The following is an 18,454-nucleotide window of genomic DNA, read 5'->3' as shown; positions in this document are numbered from 1 at the left end:
ACAGGAAGAATGTCTGGAATATTAGACCAGAAATTGGTTCTCGCTCTTCTTTTTCATTTTTCTTTTTGTGGCGGGGAGGTTGTTGTTGTACGTTTGTTTTTTGTTTCTTTTTTTGGTAGATTACCTTTCTCTACCACAGATACTAGCACATAGGGGTAAAGGCCCCATGTAGACACCATCTTGACTTTTTTACATTTAGTGTAGGTGCTGACTTCAGCAATAGGGAGGGCCTTGCCATCAGTGTGTGGAGAGCAAGCTATAGGCTTGGCAACAGCCTGGGTGGTTTTGGGATTCCCGTGCGACCCCTTTGGCCAATAACTCAGATATAACCCAGTCTTGGTACTGGAAGCTTCATTTGTTGACAGGAGATGTCCAGTTGTGGCTCCGTATCTCCTGTTATTTGGAAATTTCATTTAAATTACGTTCATATACGTATGTATTTTAGCAAATTTTTTCCTAACTGAGGTTTCCATTCTATTCCTCAAGTGGCCCTTAATTTTAACTGTCTCTCCTCCCGTTCCCTCCCTTGTCCTCCTCTCCTCATGGATCCTCCTGTCCCTGCATCCATCCAGAACTATCCATTCTATTTCCCTTTCCTAAGGAGAGCTATTTGCCACCTCAAGTCCCTTACTCTGTGCCTGACCTCTGTGGTTCCACGTACTGACTTAACAGCTAATATACACATGAGCGAATACTCAGCATTATTTGTCTTTCTGTGCCTGGGATACCTCACTCAGGATGGTTTCTTCTAGTTCCCTCTACTTACTTACAAATTTCACGATATCATTCTTTTTAAAGGCTGAGTAATATTCCATTGTGTAAATGTACCACATTTTAAAAATCCGTTCTTCTGTTGAGGGGATCTAGGCTGATTCCAGTTTCTGTCTATGAGGAGTAGAGAACAATGAACATGGTTAAGTTGTCCCTGTGGGAGGAGGATGTGTCCTCTGGGTTTGTGCCCCAGAGTCCTATGGCTGGACCCGGAGGTAGATTGATTCCCATCTTCCTGAGGAACTGCCTGCCACACTGATCGCAGTCGAGTCTGTGCAAATTTGTACTCCCACCGTCAGTGGATGCATGTTTCCCACTCTCCACATCCCCAACACCACTTGTCTAACTGAGCAGAACCATTCTGATAGATGTAAGATGAAATCTCAAAAAGTACTTTCGAGTTGCATTTCCCTGATGATTAACAGTTCTCTAAGTGTTTCTCAGCCATCTGAGGTTCACTTTTAGGGAATTCTGTTTGTTTAGGTCTGTACCCTGCTTTTAATTGGGTTATGTGCTTTCTGAATGTTTAGTTTTGGGTTCTTTATATATTTTGGATATTAGCCCTCTGCTGGATGTGGAGTTGGTGAAGATCCTTCCCTGTTCTGTAGGCTGCCGTGTCCTTTGCCACGCAGAAGCTTTTCAGTCTCCTGAAGCCCCATTTCTTAATTGTTGATCTTAGTGTCTGCACTATCAGTGTTCTGTTTAGAAAGTTGTCTCCTGTGCCAATGCATTCAAGGCTGTCCCCTGAAGGGGTAAATTGTTAATCTGCTCAGAACTCGGCAGGTGCTTCTTGATACTGAAGGCCAGAATGCTCTGAATTCAAGAGTGAAAGATAGACTCTCTCTCTCTCTCTCTCTCTCTCTCTCTCTCACACACACACACACACACACACACACACACACACACACACACACACACACACACTTTCCCTGTCATGGCAGTTCTAAAAACTGCCTCTCACTCCTGTCCTTGCCTGGGAAATCTAAAGTCCCACCTCTTTGGCCACCGACCACTTTATTTCACCAATCAAAGCCAACTAGGGGCAAGGACTCTCAGCATCTTACAGGCAGACGTTCTCAGGTAATTTTGGGAGCCAGATTAGACAAATAGCATTAGAACCCATCTACAGCAGTCCCCTACTTTCTCTTCCACGTGGTTCAGTGTATCTTGGCCTTATGTTGAGATCTTTGATCCACTTGGACTTGAGTTTTGGGCAGGGTGATAAACCTGGATCTATTTTGATTCTTTTACATGCAAACATGCAGTTTGACCAGCCCTATTTGTTGAAGATGCTGTCTCTTTTCTAGTGTGTATTTCTGGCTTTTTTTTTTAATCAAAAATCAGATGTCCATAAGTGGCTTTACTCCCAGGTCTTCAATTCGGTTCCAGTGATCACTGTATCTGTTTCTGTGCCAATCAGACATTTTGTTATTTCCATACTTCCAGCTTCTGGAGACTTTTTTAGGCAGCATTTTAATTTCATGATTGTTTTCCTTAGCAAACTAGAGTCGCATTAGCTCTAGAATTATGAACCTCATACGTCACCACCCTCAGCCACTTGGAGGATGCTGCTGATGTGGGCTGAACTATCTGGAGATCAAAATATTCATGCTGAATAAACCATAAAGCAACAAACACATATCTAGGTCACCCTAGTCTCATATAGAGCACACAAAAGGTGTCTGTTTTTCCTAGGGGCACAGAATTCAAATTCTTTGTGGATTTTCTTTAAAATGTTGGAGGGAAAAAATGTTTGAGGGTTCAGGCCATTTATTTAAGGCCTGCTAAATATTTATACCAGGCAGTGGCATGGTTAGGAAGTATGTTTGAACCAGTGCCTGTGAACTCATTTTCCTCAGGCTGATTCACCTGGTTGGAAGGCTGTTCTACCTTGCCATTCTCATTCTCACTTCAGTAGACATTTTGAGTCTTGGTTCAGTAATGTTCAAATTTTCTCTCTCTTTTTTTTTTTAATTTTTTTTTTTACCCAGGCCCAATTTTAAAAAATCCAAACAATTTAAATGAAGATTAGATAGCCGACTAGAACCATTATTTTTGTATGTTTAATTTTGTTTTCCTTTCCCCTTTTTTAGTGTATGCACAGTTTTTTTTATTAAATTTTTATTTGTGTTTTATGTGTATGAGTTGTTTTGCCTGCATGTACAACTGTGACCACTTGGTGACCGGTGCCAGGAGAAGCCCGGAGAGGGCATTAGTTCCCCCTGGAACCGGAGTCACATTTGTGACCTGGGAATTGAACCCAGGTCCTCCAGAAGAGCAGCTTTTCCAAAACCATATACAAGCTGGGTAGAGTGGTGCATGCTGTCAGCTGGGCAGAGTGGTGCATGCTGTCAGCTGGGCAGAGTGGTGCATGCTGTCAGCTGGGCAGAGTGGTGCATGCTGTCAGCTGGGCACAGTGGTGCATGCTGTCAGCTGGGCAGAGTGGTGCATGCTGTCAGCTGGGCACAGTGGTGCATGCTGTCACCCTGGCACTTGGGAGCTTGAAGCAGGAAGACTACACATTTGAGACTGTCTCAACAACAACAACAAAAAATCCCAAAACAAAATGGAAAAAAAAAAAATCAAACCAACTGAACAAGCAAAAAAAAAAAAAAAAATCAATCTATTTCAAAGGACTCCTGGAGAAAAGATTCCTCAGCTCATTTTTTGGAACTAAGATAATTGGTTTCTCTCCCAGCAGCATCATTATCTCACTTGGGGAAATGCAAGAAATTTATCTCAGAAATTTGAAAAGACAATTTGCTCTACAAGAATTTTTACATTTCATACTTGTGCAAATGTTTTAAGGGTTTTACTCTGTGGTCTGTTTTTTTATTTAACTGTTTTGTTTTTAGAAACAGAGTCTCATGTAAACCAGGCTAACTTCAACCTTCATAGCTGGGGATGACCTTGAACTCCTGATCTCACTCCCATCTCAAATGTGCTAGGACTACTGGTGTGTATGTAGGCCTATGTAGACCAGGCTGGCCTCAAACGCGAAGTGATCTTCCTGCTTCTTTCGAATTTTAATTGGATTGTTATCCTCTTTGGTAGTTATTCAAGGTTAATATGAACTGCCAATGTAAAACTTCTACGTTCTTAGAAATTCTTTTTCAAATAAACTTCTTCCTTATTTCATGCATATATATAGCATCATTTAAACAATTAGGCTAAGTTTACAGTTGCTTATAGATCTGAATGCTAACCCAGAACTTCCATGTAAATGGGTTTTAATAAGTTCTATTCGTTATTAATATGACCCAGCCAGCCCCCCAATAATTGAGGCAGAACCCTATGAATTTTTTAAACCAGCTTTTGCACAATTACTTAGTGAATTACTCCTATTTTTTTTTTAAAAAAAAGATTTATTTCATATATGTGGTTATACTGTCGCTGTCTTCAGACACAGGTGACCATTACAGATGGTTGTGAGCCACCATGTGCTTGCTGGGAATTGAACTCAGGACCTCTGGAAGAGCAGTCAGTGCTCTTGGCTTCTGAGCAGTCTCTCCAGCCCCGCCCCCAGCTACTTTTCTATACACTAGACTATTCATTCCCCAGCTGCACTTCCCTAGTACTTACTGTTTGAGTCTCACCTTTCTGCTCCATCAGCTTGTCCTCAGGGGCCACTTCTGGCCACCTAGCCTCATGGCAGCCTCTTCCTCTCTCCTTCAAAGTTCTTTGTTCCTTCTCCCTCTACTCCCTCCTTTCTCTCTGTCCTCATGGGCCCTACTTGTGATACCCAGCCTGGTAACTGAAAACCCACCTACCTCTATTCGCCCCAGTAATTGGCTGTAGCCACTTTTATTTAGCCAGTAGCTTTAAATTTGGGAGCAAAGTTTATACAACAAAGACTGGTGTACTGGGAATTCTAGGGGCAACCAGGGCTTGGGGTAGTTAGCATTTGAGTACATAGCTGCACCAGACCATCTTCCTACACTTCCTGTGACAACCATCCTCACAAACAGGCCAGCCTATCCCTTACCTTCTCAAATCCAAGAACCTGTGAAACTGTGGAAGCCCTTTAACTACGACGTCTTTTAATCTCCTACATCAGACTTCCTAACAGGTCTATACATACTCTCTTCCTTTCTTTTAAACTTTAGCATTTATTATTGTGTATGTTTGCATGCCCATGTGCCACAGTTCATATGTAGAAGTTTAAGGACACCTTGCAAGAGTCAGTTCTCTCCTACCCTGTGGGTTCTGAGAACCAAACTGAGCCTCGCAGCAAGCACCTTTCTTCCCAACATCTCTCTGTTGTCTTTGCTTTCCTCCTTCCATGGACCTTACTTGTACTCAGTTATTCCACTTATTCTCACTGTTGGGCTGCTGGTGATGCTCTTGCTGTCTAGTCAAGTGGACAGGTCTAGACAATGGAAGCCTTGCCGTCCATTGTTTTTTCAAACACATTTAATGTTCTTGAACAGTCTGAGTTCTCCAGCATCAGTTCCAGAGCCGAGAAGTGATGTCCTGATGTGGCGTACCGAGCGTCCTGTAGCATCACGACTACGCACTGAGCATCCTGTAGCACCAGCAATGTTAGATTGTGCAGATGTGATCCGGAACAAGGTGGACCTGGTGCCGCTGTTCACTGCAGTCTGCTGAGCTAGAATTCTCTGTTTTCCTTACAGTCTCTGAATGCTAAGTTCTCTGAGTCATTCCCCCACCCTCCACGATGCCCCGGGATACCATGTAAGGCCTAGGCTCAGTCTCTTTCGGGATCCTTCCATTCCATGTGGCTTCAGGGATTCTTGTGTGTGCATTACTTTTGGTTGACTCTCATCCCAGCCCTTTCCTGAGCTTCAAGGGAATGTATCTGAATGCCAGCGAGATGGTCCTCTTTGTAAGGTCAAAGGCACTTGGAATTCCTGAAGCTGAATGTAAGCTAACGGAACAGGAAAATAGAGAATATAAAATCAGACAAATGTGACGGAAGTGCAGTCTTGGGGTAGCCACTCCACAGTGTATGGCTTCAGCTGAGAACGTTAATTAATGGTGCTGTGTCTAAGTTAATTTGCTGTTTAACGGTGTTAATCTTGGAAGATCTGAGCATTAAATGAGACTTCTCCTGAAAATCACTGCAAAATATGGGGACACACAATGTGTGTGAGGAGGTGGTACCAGGCCCAGAACTCGTGCCTCCATTCCATTCTGGCTGAGCCCCAGACAAATTCCTTTCCCATCAGTGACTCATGAGGCGAAACATTTATTTCAGTGTTTTTGAGATTTATTTTTATTTATTTGTGTGTGTCAATGCATAGGGAACTGAACTGGTATTTGCTTTTAAGTGCTGAGATATCTCTTATGTCCCTTATTTCAGATTGAAAGTAACAATAAATTTGTGGGATAAAATTGAGAGTTCATTTATAAATCCATATATGTACATTCATTTGAGTTAGGTCAAGTGGGATCACATGGGATCCTATAACATGGGATCCTTACCACTTACCCTATATATGTTTTTAAAAATCTATACAACTTCTAGAAAAGGAGAAATATACTTTAGGACTCAGTAATGAATTGCTAGATATGGTACCAAAAGCATGTGCAGCTAAAGATAAAATAGAACAGCTGTTGTAGAAACAACATGTTTTTGCATAAAAGGACACTAATCTGGAAGTAAAAAGAGCTGTGCATGGGTACGTGCCTTTAATCTTAGCATTCAGGAGGCTGAGGCGAGATCATTACAGGCTTACAGTCAGCTTCATTATACATGGTGAATGCCAGGCCACCGAGGGCTACATAGAGACATGTTTGTCACAAAGGTAAAAGACAATCTACAGAGTAAAGAAAGCGTTTGTGAATCCTTTATCTGGGCCTAGGAGCCAGAATATATAAATTCAACAGCAAAAGACAGTAGAAAAAAAAAAAAAAAAAACCCAAAGGTCCCGTGTAACCATTTTTCTCAGCAGCTGAGAGGCCTTGCTGAGCAGCCTTCCTTTAGAAGGCCGAGTTCAGTCCCAGCACCACACCAGGTAGCCCATAATCACCTGTAACTCCAGCTCCAAGGGACCCAATGTCCTCAGGCCTCTGCAGGTACCAGCACGTCTATGCACACACCCCACACAGATACAGACAGACACACTTAATTAAGAATAAAATAAATCCTTTAAAAAAAAAAAACCTATAGTGAGGGTTATGGGCATAGCTTAGTGGTAGAATGGATGTTGACAAAAGACATGGAGAAACTGGAACTCTGTGTTGTTACGAGGTTGTAAAATGAGCAAAACCGTCTTCCAGGGCTAAACGCAGATTTATCATAGGAAGTGATAGGTATATACCCCCAAAGAACTAACACAAGTGTCTGCTAACTGATAAATGGTGGACACATGTGATAGATACAAGCAGTGGAATATTATTCAGCTACAGAAAGAAATAATAAATAAGTACTGATACACATTGAAAGTGAATGAACTCTGAAAACACATTATGCTGAGTACAAGATACCAGACCCAAAAAGCTAGTTCACTTGGCAAAAGGCCTGCCCCACAAGTGTGAGGACCTGAGTTCAAATCCCAGCATCTGTGTAAAAAGCTGAGTATAAGCCTCAGTAGACTCAACACAGCCACCAAGGAATCCACAAACTTATGTGGTGATAGAAATTTTAGCAATATATAAACATGAGGAGAGAAAAAGTACAGGACAGGAAAGAAGGGCCGCCAGAGCAGACGACATGGGAGTAAGATGTGAGTGGTGGGAATCACCGAAGGAGAGAGACTGTTTCTGAGTAGCTAAGCCTGTTGCCACTCACACACTTGTAATGCCACTATGGAAGCTGAGGCAGGAGGATGATGACTTTGAAGCCAGCCTGTGATACATAGCTAGTTTGTGGCCAGCATAATAGTAATTAAGAGAAACCTAGTTTGGTGGGAAAATACAACTCTGGAGAAAAGAAAAAAAAAAAAAACCTGGGCTAACAATGTGGCTCACTTGGTAGAAAGCTTGCCTAGTGTGCACGAGGCCATAGATTTGATCCCTGGCATAACATAAAGTAGTTGTGGTGCTGCATGCCTGTAATCCCAGGACTGGGGAAGTGGAGAGTCAGAAGTTCAAGGTCATCCTTGCTACACAGCAAGTTGGAGGCCAGCCTGGGCTCTGTGAGATCCTGTCTACAAGAGAGAGAGAAAAATAGACACATAACATTTGGTCAGGTCTTTTGCTTCTTAATGTGTATAGGTGTTTTGCCTACATATATGTCTCTATACCACATGTGTGCCTACTGCCCATGGAGATCAGAAGAGGGCATTGGAATCCCTGGAACTGGAGTTACAGGCACCTACTAGCTGCCACATGGGCGCTGGGAACCAAACCCGGGTCCTCTGCAAGAGCAGTAAGTGCTCTTACCCATTGACCATCCCTGCAGACACTGATCAATCCCCCCTGTTGTCAGCCACACCCACTAGGGGAAGCTGGACCATAATGGAGATCCAACAGCAATCTGAAGCACAGAGGATAGCCCTTAGGCAGACTTTGGAAGGGCAGTGTCTGTAGAGCTCAGAGAGGTCTCTGGGTTTAACATCTGTTAAACCAGAGTTAAACTGGTTTAACAGATAAACTGGTTTAACTGTTAAACTGGGTTAGAAACCCAGAAGGTTTCTAAATGAGACATAAAGCCAAAATGTAGGAATTGGATCCTTCCTTTGTGACTGGAACATGCTAGGAATCTAGCAGTTGAAGGAAGGAAGGTTCTAGAAGGATTATAGGACATGCTTATCCCCTCACAGAGGCAACCCCTCCGAGTACTCCCCATGACACTGAAGAACAGAGTCTAATATGCCTAAAATGGGAGTGACATCAAGCTTTTTTTCAAGGGGCTCACTGTGTAGTCCTAACTGGCCTAGAACTTGCTGTATAGACCAGGCCTCTCAAACTCACAGAAATGCACCTGCCTCTGCCCGCCCAGTGCTGGGATTAAATGAATATGCCACCAAGCCCAACAATATGTAGCTTTTAAGTTTAGGCTAATAGTTCATTTAGAGTCATTTTTTTCTGTACAGTATGAGGTCTAGTTCATTTTTATGTTTTTTTAATGGGTCTTTAATCCTCTATTTCCATGTTGTTGTTTGAGACAAGGTCTCACTATGTAGCTCTGCTGGCTTGAACTCACAGAGATCGGCCTCTTTCTGCCTTCCAAGTGCTGAGATTAAAGGTGTGCACCACTGTGTCCAACTCTTTCACTTTCAAGATTTTTCTTTTTATGCATGTGTATACACCATACATCCAGTGCCTCTGGAGGCCAGAAGAGGGCATCAGACCCCTGGAACAGGACCATGTGGGTTATGGGAACCCATGTCTTTTGCAAGAGACTGAGCCACCTCTCCAGTCTCCCAACTCCATGGGTATTTTTAAGACATAATTCCTGATGCTTTATCAGATTTTAAGGCATTTATAAATTCAAAATCCCATATATTTTCATATACATAAAGAAGCTTAATAACAAAAGAGTCTATTTGTCAAAGTAATAATAATAATAATAATAATAATAATAATAATAATAATAATAATAATAAAAACAAAGTTCAAAATTCCTTTTCTATGGAGGTATTTGGGGTTTGGCATGCATATTCTTCCTAGAATTCCTCCTCCCTCCTCTCTCCTCTTCCTCCTCTTCTTCCTCCTTCCTCCTCTCTCTCTTCCTCCTTCTCTGACAGCTGTTAACTCTTAAGTTGTGGTTTAGAAGGTGAGCCTGACAATGCTCAGATGCTAGAAAGGATGGTGAAATTGTACATGTTTTTCTCTGTTTGGTCTGATTGTTCTCACCATGTCGATGACTAGTACAGCTCCTGTTGTTGACTGGATGGATGTTACCAGACCCATCTATATCACCCAGTAGAGTGTTTTAGGGTCTGGCAGGCTAGCTCAGTGGGTAAAGGCACTTCCTGCCAGGCCTGACGGTCTAGTTTAGTCCTTGATCCAATGGGGTGGAAGGAGAGACCTGACTCCTAAACTCTGTCCTCTGAGCTCCACACACGCCCACACTAAAGTAAATGTAAGGCTGGGTGTGGTGGCCTACATTTGTAATCCCAGCACTCAGGAGGCGGAGTTAGGCAGATAGATCTCTGGGAGTTCACGGTCAGCTAGGTGTTTCTCATGAGTTCTAAGGCAGACAGGGCTGCAGAGTGAGACCCTGTCTTGAAACAACAACAACCCCAAGCACAGCACAGGACCACACCTTTGTAGGCTCAAGTACAGGCCCTTGGGATCAGAACTTCAATAGTGCATTTTCCCTGGTTTCTTTACCCCACATTAGTCTTTCTTTTTACCAATCATGTAAATATTCTTACGCCAAAATCTGAATGTAGGCAGTCTGCAAGTCCTGCTGGGTGTCTACTGAGTCCCCTGAAATCCAGCCAGGCAACATTCTCTGACCTCTTGACCTTTAACAACAGCGCTGTCAGAGCAGGTGGCGTTCCTCTGACAGAAATCCCTGAACTGAATGAGAAATGGGGCCCACGATGATGCTCGTGCCCAAGGCACCTCTTGTCCTCGTGACGATCATGCTCTGGGGACATGGTGCTTTGGCAGGGCTGATGGAGGAGCCTTGGCCTCGGCAGCTTCAGCCTCCTGAGACATTTTGAGTAGACGAAGGGAGGGCGGTTTGGATGGAATCAAATGTTCTAACTCTGTCTCTGCTTGCAGCGTTGCCTCACTCCCAGAGTTCCCCGGCCGTCAGCAGCACTTGCACTAAGGTGCTCTATTTCACCGACCGCTCACTCACGCCCTTCATGGTCAATATACCAAAGAGGTGAGACGTCCATGCCATCATTTCATTGTAAAAAAACAAACCAAACAGAAGCAGAGCCCTTAGTAACAGCCCGATGAGCAGCTGAAAGGTGTTTGTAAAGCAGCCGGTAAGGAAAACAGAGCCCAGGACTCTGCTTCGTGCTTGGCAGGTTTTTGTTTGTTTGTTTGCTTGGGCTTTTTCTGTTTGTTTGGTTTGGGATTTTTTTGTTTTTGTTTTTTGTTGTTGTTGTTTTGAGACAAAGTATTACTATGTAGCCTTGGCTGGTCTTGAACTCTCTATGTAGACCAGGCTGGCCTCCCTCTAGCTCATAGAGCTCCTCCTGCCTCCCCTCCTGAGTGCTGAGGCATACACCACCACACCCAGCAACCAATGGCATTATAATGGATAAGCAGAAGGTATTGCTAGGCACAGGAATAACTGTATGTTTTGAATTTTGTGTTTTATTTTATTTTTTTGAGACAAGGTCTCAACTGTGTAGCTCTGGGTGGCCTGCAGTCACCAGTCTGGCCTTGAACTCACAGAGATCCACCTGCCCTTGCCTCCCAAGTGTTGAGATTAAAAGCATGCGCCATCACACCTAGGCACACAGGAAAAATAATTGTACTTCTTCTTCTGATAGCTATACAAGTTTGGAAAAACTTGTTAAGTATTCAAAATAGCTCCTTCTAGTAGCCATGACCTCTAGCCTAACACCCCCCCCCCCCCCCCGCACTACTCATGGGTGTTTACTACTGTGTGATGACAGCAAGTCATACCTGTAAGAATTCATGTGGAAAACGTCCCAGAAGTTCAGCTTGGTACAGTTCCTCGAGGCTGGTGACGGGGCTCAGCACACCGCGTGTCTTGTATGGCTTAAGGCTCTAGGCTTATAAATCAAATAAGCCCTGACCGACTATCAAGAGAAGTTTGTAGGTTTTCTCCTCTCTTAGACTCTGCTGATTTGGACTAGATAGAAGTGAAGGCTTTTAATTTTTGTTTTGTATTTGGGTGGGGGGGTGTGTGTTGTTTTCCATGACAGGGTTTCTCTGTGTAGCCCTGGCTGTCCTGAAACTCATTCTGTAGACCACAATGGTTTTGAACTCAAGAGATCTGCTTGCTTCTGCCTCCATAGTGCTGGGATTAAAGGTGTGTGCCACCACAGGACATTTCTTTATTTTCTAAACACAGGGAATGCTGGTGTTGAGCTGAGTGGCATTTACATGTAATCTGATCAACTGGGGGCCTGAAACATGATTGTGGATTTGAAGTCATCCTATGCTGCATAGCAAAGCCAAGGCAAGCTTGGGTTACAGAGACTCTGTCAAAAACAAAACAAACAAACAAACAAAAAGCCTGATCAATTTCATTTTATCAGCCTAAGAAAACTGGACTACTATGTCAGAGGAGGAACTGAGAAAACTTAGTAATATTAATAGTTATTTAATGAATTTTATTTTGAATACCTTCAAAAGGTATTCAAGGTTAAAAACAGCAAAAGCACTGAATTTGAGTTCTTGGATCACCTGATGTAAGCATGCTCATTCCTAGTGTTGACTGCTTGCCCAATCTCTATTTCAGCCATATCTTGGTTATCAGGGGCTGTGACCTAGTATTGAAGCCATGCTGTTTCTGCTTGTTGACTTTGGTTGGGATCCGGATTGAAAGCTAACCTTCCCAGCCTATTGATTAACAAACTATTTTGGTATACTCTTCTTTATTACAGGTTGGGGGAGGTGACACTGAAGGATTTTAAAGCAGCTATTGATCGGGAAGGGAATCACCGGTACCACTTCAAAGCACTGGATCCCGAGTTTGGCACTGTCAAAGAAGAGGTACTGAATCCAGGAGCAAGTTGGGAGTATTACTGGTCACTCCTGAATTAGCTCCAGAAGTACCTAAGTTCCCATCTTAGTCAGTGTTCTATTGCTGTGAAGAGATACCGTGACCAAGGCAACTCTTAAAAAAGAAAGCATTTAACTGGGGCTGGCTTACAGTTTCAGGTTCCGTCCATTATCATCATGGTGGGAACCATGACAGTGTGTAGACAGACATGGTGCAGGAGGAGCTGAGAGTTCTACTGATTGGTAGAACTGGAGTTCTGCTGTTCTGGATTTGCAGGCAGCAGGGAGAAAGCTACTGAGCTTGGCTTGGGCCATTGAAACCTCAAAACCCACCCCCAGCAGCAGACTTCCTCCAACAAGACCACACCCACTCCAACAAGGCCACACTTGCTAATCTCTTCCAAGTAGTGCCACTTCCTGATGTCTAAGCATTCCAACATATGAGTTTATAGGGAGCATTCTTATTCAAATTACTCGACTCCTTAGCCCCCACAGCCTTGTAACATATCATAATGCAAAAATGCATTCAGTCCAACTTCAAAAGTCCACAGTCTATCCTAGTCTCAACATTTTAAAATTAAAGGCCAAAGTTCAAAGTCTTTGGAAATTCAAGCGATCTCTTAACTATACCCCCTGTAAAATCAAGCAAAAAGCAGATCACATACCTCCAACAAACAGTGGTACAGGATATACATTTCCCTTCCAAAAGAGAGGAAAGGGAGCATAGTGAGGACATGCTGAACAAAGGCAAGACCAAAAACCAGCAAGACAAACTCCATATTCTGCATCTCATGTCTGATGTCAAAGCTCTCTTCAGATCTCCAACTCCTTTCAGCTTTGTTGACTGCAGCACGTTTTTCTTGTGCTAATTCCATACCCCTTCCTCCCCACCTTTCTCCTTGACTCCCTCCCCACCTCTCTCTCTCTCTCTCTCTCTGTGTGTGTTTTTCTCTTTCCACCATATGGGTCCCGTCACTGACTTTAGGTCATGTGACAATGCCTTTATCCACTGAGCCATCTCACAGCCCTTGGGCCTCTTTTACCAGCAGTGTAGTTTCTGTCTTGTTGATATATCGTATCACACTGTGACCCAACCTGGTCTGGAACTCATAGCTATTCTCCTGTCTCAGCCTGCTGGGCTCTCCAATTACAGGCATACACCACATTTTGGGCTGCATTTTTCCATTATAGCTTTTTTTTTTTAACTAGGTTTTCCATGATGATGACGCCATCCCTGGATGGGAAGGGAAAATTGTAGCCTGGGTGGAAGAAGACCATAGAGAGAATTAACCGGACCCTGGATACAACCTGGCTGCTGCTCTCAGGAAAGAGGACTAACACCAGAGTACGCCGAGAAGTTTCTAATTCATGCTGCCAAAAAGAAGCTTCTTTAAGTATGATGGTCACAGGCTAGTCCTGTTTGTGTGCCTGGTATATCTGGTACTTCAAATGTCTGTCCAAAACGTAGAGCATGGGTTCATCTGGAGATCCTTGTCCATGGGAACAGTGTTTTATTCTACTCTGAGGACATCAAACCGAAGGCCTTAACCACCAGGGAAGGATGACCCCGCTCTCATAGGGGCATGGCTGCTATAATCTGGAACCTAGAAGTGGATGCATCACTCCGTTGTGTTGGCCTCGATGGTTGCAGCAGAGTCCCAGCATTTGTACTTACAGACAAGAGGTACCAACTTTCCTGGTTCTTTGCAGACATTGCAAACCAGGAGTGACTTGTGAGGTGGTACCAAAGATGAAAGCCCAAATGCATAACTGACCTGGACATAAATGATGCTGACTTGTTGACTGGATGGGGAGAGGGTTGCCCATTTGTGCTATACTACGCCAAAACCATAATTAAGACCTTGGGCTGCCTCTTCTGGTTTTAACTGGCTCTGCAGCTTGTCCTTAGCCCACTGAGGGCATTTTTCACATACTGTTGGTTTTCTCTGGGGACTCTTGAACTTTAGAGCCGTTTATTTTTCTCCAAACAGATAAACATTGTGTTTGAAAAGAATGAGAGAAGTGAGAGACTCCTTAAGAATCCAGGAGGATACAGAAAGGTGCTGCTACCCACATCCCCTGACTCGAACTCACGGCATCGCCTTTACAAGGAGACAGACCAGTAATTTGTGTTTAAGTACTGAGCATGACTTACTGGTCTGCCTCTCACTTCAAGGCTGCAGTTATTTTCTATTACATAGTTACCTTGGGCTGTTCCCTTAGGGGACAGTGAACCCACTGGGCATAGAGCGGGAGTGAGTTGTGAATGGCAAGGGTTGATTCAAGGTGAAGTCATTTCTTATTGCAACATTGTCAAGTATAAAGCTAAAAAGTTCAACTTCCAGAGGTTACTCACTAACTTGGGTTTTCTCATTCACTCACCTAGCACCGTGTCATCAGTCAGCCATGGTTATCTACTTATACAGTCGCTCAAAGCAGTCTGCAACCACACTACACTGCCAAACAGAAGAGTGGGACAGATGGCTCAGTTCTGGGACCCGCCTGTCTCTGTGTCTCCCATTTTCAGCCATTTGAACAGAATACTCTTTGGAATGCTGAGATAACGTCTTATCGTTTTATATAGACATGTCTTTTAAAAATAGTCCATGTTTGAGAATTGTTTTGTACTCATTTGCTTTTGTCTGAGAACCATGTCTATTTTTATAACTGAGTGACTTCTGTGTACTTACGTTCCCTAGACTCTCTCCATTTTCTAGAACACCCAGTAGCTTTTCTACGTCTCTTCCTACTGCCTCTTGTGGTTTCAGAACAAGCTTTATTTTGTTACGAGTATACTAATGGCAGTTAGCTCTGTCCAATTCTCCCTGCTTTTAGTGGTGGAGATCTTTTTTTATTTTATTTTTTCTAGTTGATTGCTCTTCTAAAAGACATGAGATCAAAAGGACCTGATGTCTTCCATGCACGCCACGCTGGTCTTCTATTGAAGAACAATTTCTCATCAGCTGTAACTAGGAAAGTTCAGGAAAGTCAGCCATAAGCAAGAACAAGTCATTGTGAAAGCCAACAAAAGAAAAATGTTATTTCCGTTTTTTCCAAGTTGACTGGAGGGATTAAAAAGTCCATGTATCACCAGTTTCTCTGTTGCATGAACTATAATGTTTTACTATTTGACAGCATGAAAGTGATCAGGGTAAACTGCACTACTGTAGTGCAGACACAAGTTACCTTGAATGTCTGCCTCTTAAACAAGATTTCCCTTGTCTGTTTTCTTTTAGCAGGCTTAGCATTATGTGAAATTAACTTTTTAGCAAAGATTAAATCAAAAAACTTCAAGTCCTCTACATCGTGTTTTTTTTTTTTTTTTCTTTCTCATTTTTGTCAAAGGACCCGCATGGCCTTAGTGCCTACATAAAAAGCAGAGGTTGAATCCAGTGGGGATGGAGTTCATTAGTCTCATGTACCATAAGTACAATGGCCAAGTATCTCTTCCAAGAGGATGTATCTCATTCATTCCTGTACACAGTGGGTCAGGGATCCGCATTCCGGTCCATAATTCTGGAGTCTTCAGGGCAGGAGCAAGCATAAATTCATTCTCTTTTGAATAATCTCCTATTGGGCTAAACTCAAGGACACAGTTCTCTACTGTAGGCTGTGACCCCTTTGGGTATCAAACAACCCTTTCCCAGGGGCTGCTTAAGACCACTGGAAAATACAGATACTTACATTGTGATTTACAACAGTAGCAGAATTATGGTTGGGAAATCACAACATGAATTGTATTAAAGGGTTACAGCGTTAGGAAGGTTGAGAACCACTGATCTCAGAGAACTTGTGGCTTGAAACTGTTGTTTCCTAGTGATACTGGCATGAGCTAGTCCTTCTTGCCATTGCTGACATCCTCTTTCCTTGGGAAAAACTAGTGGTTCAGCCCTTTAATCCCAGCACTGGGGAGGCAGAGGCAGGGGATCTCTTTGAGTTTAAGGCTATCGTGATCTACTTAGTAAGTTCCATGACAGCCAGAACTACATAGTGAGACTGTGCCTTGAAAACAACAAAAAACCAAAACGAAAGCCAAAACAAATGTACACACATGTGAAAATGTACCTACATAGACACACACACACACACACACACACACACAGATATATACACATAAGTAAAAATAATAAAAATAAATCTTTAAAATGACCTCAAATGCTAATTTAGTTGAGTTATTTAAAAACTGAAGAGTGCCATCTTGCTCAATTCCCTAAATCAGATGGAACACTTTACAGTTTGTACCTAAAGCTCCTGCCTGGTGATAGATACATGCCTGTAATTCCAACATTTGGGAGACTGAGGCAGGAGGAGTACCAGGTTAATGCCAGTCTGGCCGATAATGAGATCTGTGTCTTGGTTAAACGGAAGTGTGGGTGAGATACATCCGGCAGCTGCAATGCTCCTGTTGGACTGAGTTTTCAGCTCTTTTGACCAGGATGACTAAATTATGAAAAGATCTTTATGTTCTACACCCAACTTCAGAACACTCAGTTACTGAAAAGCCTATCAGTTATAGTTAAAATTTTCGTTTTTACTTGTAAGTATCATGATTGCACACTCTTATTTGTTAAACTTAAGACGTATGGCTTGCTTAAAATACATATATGGAAAGTTCTATTCTCTTAGAAACATGGATGTTTGTAACCATTGCTTTCAGAGATTCTTACCATGTATTCTGTTTTGCAATGTTTTCATAGACTGTTATGCCAGAGGTTTCCAATTATCAGAGTAATAACCCGTTTTAACTGCCTATATGTACCAGAGTTGTGAACAAGCCAAAACCAAACACTCGCACTATGAATAAAATGGAGTTTGCAAACCAAATCCACTTCATCATTTTCATTTATATCTTTTACCTGAGATCAGTCGGTAAAGCAATTTACAATTAGTGAAGGTAAATTTCCTCGAGTGATCTCCCTGGTAGCATGTTTGCTCATTATCAGGAGGGTGGAGATAAGGGTTGTTTTATTGCTAGAGATATTTTACTGTAGGTATTTCTAAAGCACAAGATGGATCAAGATCGACCGCAACTCTTTTGAAAACATATGTAAATGTGTAGACACAGAAGAGCCTGAGAGTACAAGCTGTGTGACATTAGTCTTCAGCCGCAGTCTGAACTCTAGTTAGCTCAGAAGTGTTTAAAGCTGAATCCTGAACCCTGTGCAAGCTAATCATGATTTCGATCACGGACCCACTGAGGATCCCAGCCAGCAATGGATACTTATTTTTCTATTTTGAGACAGCATCTCACCATGTTATCTGAACTGACATATTCAGATAATTAATCACTTCCCTTCAGTCTCTGTGGTTGCTGGAACCACAGGCATGGACTACTACCACAGCCTGAAATGAATAAGGAATTCACAAATCAGTTTTTTTTGTTTGTTTGGTTGTTTTTGTTTTTTGTTTTTGGTTTTTTCGAGACAGGGTTTCTCTGTGTAGCCCTGGCTGTCCTGGAACTCACTCTGTAGACCAGGCTGGCCTCGAACTCAGAAATCCACCTGCCTCTGCCTCCCAAGTGCTGGGATTAAAGGCATGCGCCACCACCGACCGGCCATAAATTAGTTTAAAGGCTGCGCTGCCTTCCCCAAATTCGAGTAGCCTTCATTTATCACTTAATGTTACCAGTTTAAATGCTTGATATATTTCAACTTTTAGCTCCAAGTGTTTTCTTTCACTCGGTTTCCGATTATGTATTTCCAACTTTGTTATGTTTGAGACGGGGTCTGGCCTGAAACTCAACAGAGATCCACCTGCCTGTCTTCCAAGGGCTAGGAAATTAAATTTTTTTTAATTTTTATTTATTTATTTATTTATTTTAGATAGAGTACATTTAGGTAGCCCAAGCTAGCCTCACACTGGCTGCCTGGTGCTGGAACAACAGAACAACGGTCATGAACACTATACTGGCTATCAGTTTTAACTTCTTTTTTCCTCCAATTTCTTGTTGTGTTCTTAGTGTTCTCTGACCATCTGTACACTGAGGAATTGGCATAAATACAGCATATGCTTCCTCCTAATTTAATGTCACTTTCAGTTCAGAAATGACAAGGCTTTCTAATTATATAAACCACACAATGGATATCTATTTCATAAATGTTGCACATAAATCATT

General features: G+C 42.6%; 1 protein-coding gene across 1 annotated transcript in view; it reads left to right on the top strand.

The window, feature by feature from the left end:
• Positions 1-17,163, top strand: part of Dixdc1 (DIX domain containing 1) — a 74,650-nt gene extending 57,487 nt beyond the window's left edge. The window contains 3 exon segments of the mRNA XM_076925131.1: positions 10,414-10,519; positions 12,222-12,330; positions 13,549-17,163. Coding sequence (XP_076781246.1) covers positions 10,414-10,519; positions 12,222-12,330; positions 13,549-13,629 — 296 coding nt within the window. The 3' untranslated portion in view covers positions 13,630-17,163.
• The last annotated feature ends 1,291 nt before the right edge of the window (positions 17,164-18,454 follow it).

This window comes from Arvicanthis niloticus, chromosome 26, assembly GCF_011762505.2.
Source record: "Arvicanthis niloticus isolate mArvNil1 chromosome 26, mArvNil1.pat.X, whole genome shotgun sequence".
Taxonomy (NCBI): Eukaryota; Metazoa; Chordata; class Mammalia; order Rodentia; family Muridae; genus Arvicanthis; species Arvicanthis niloticus.
The sequence above is the reverse complement of the archived record's forward strand: the minus strand, read 5'-3'. Positions and strand labels throughout refer to the sequence as shown.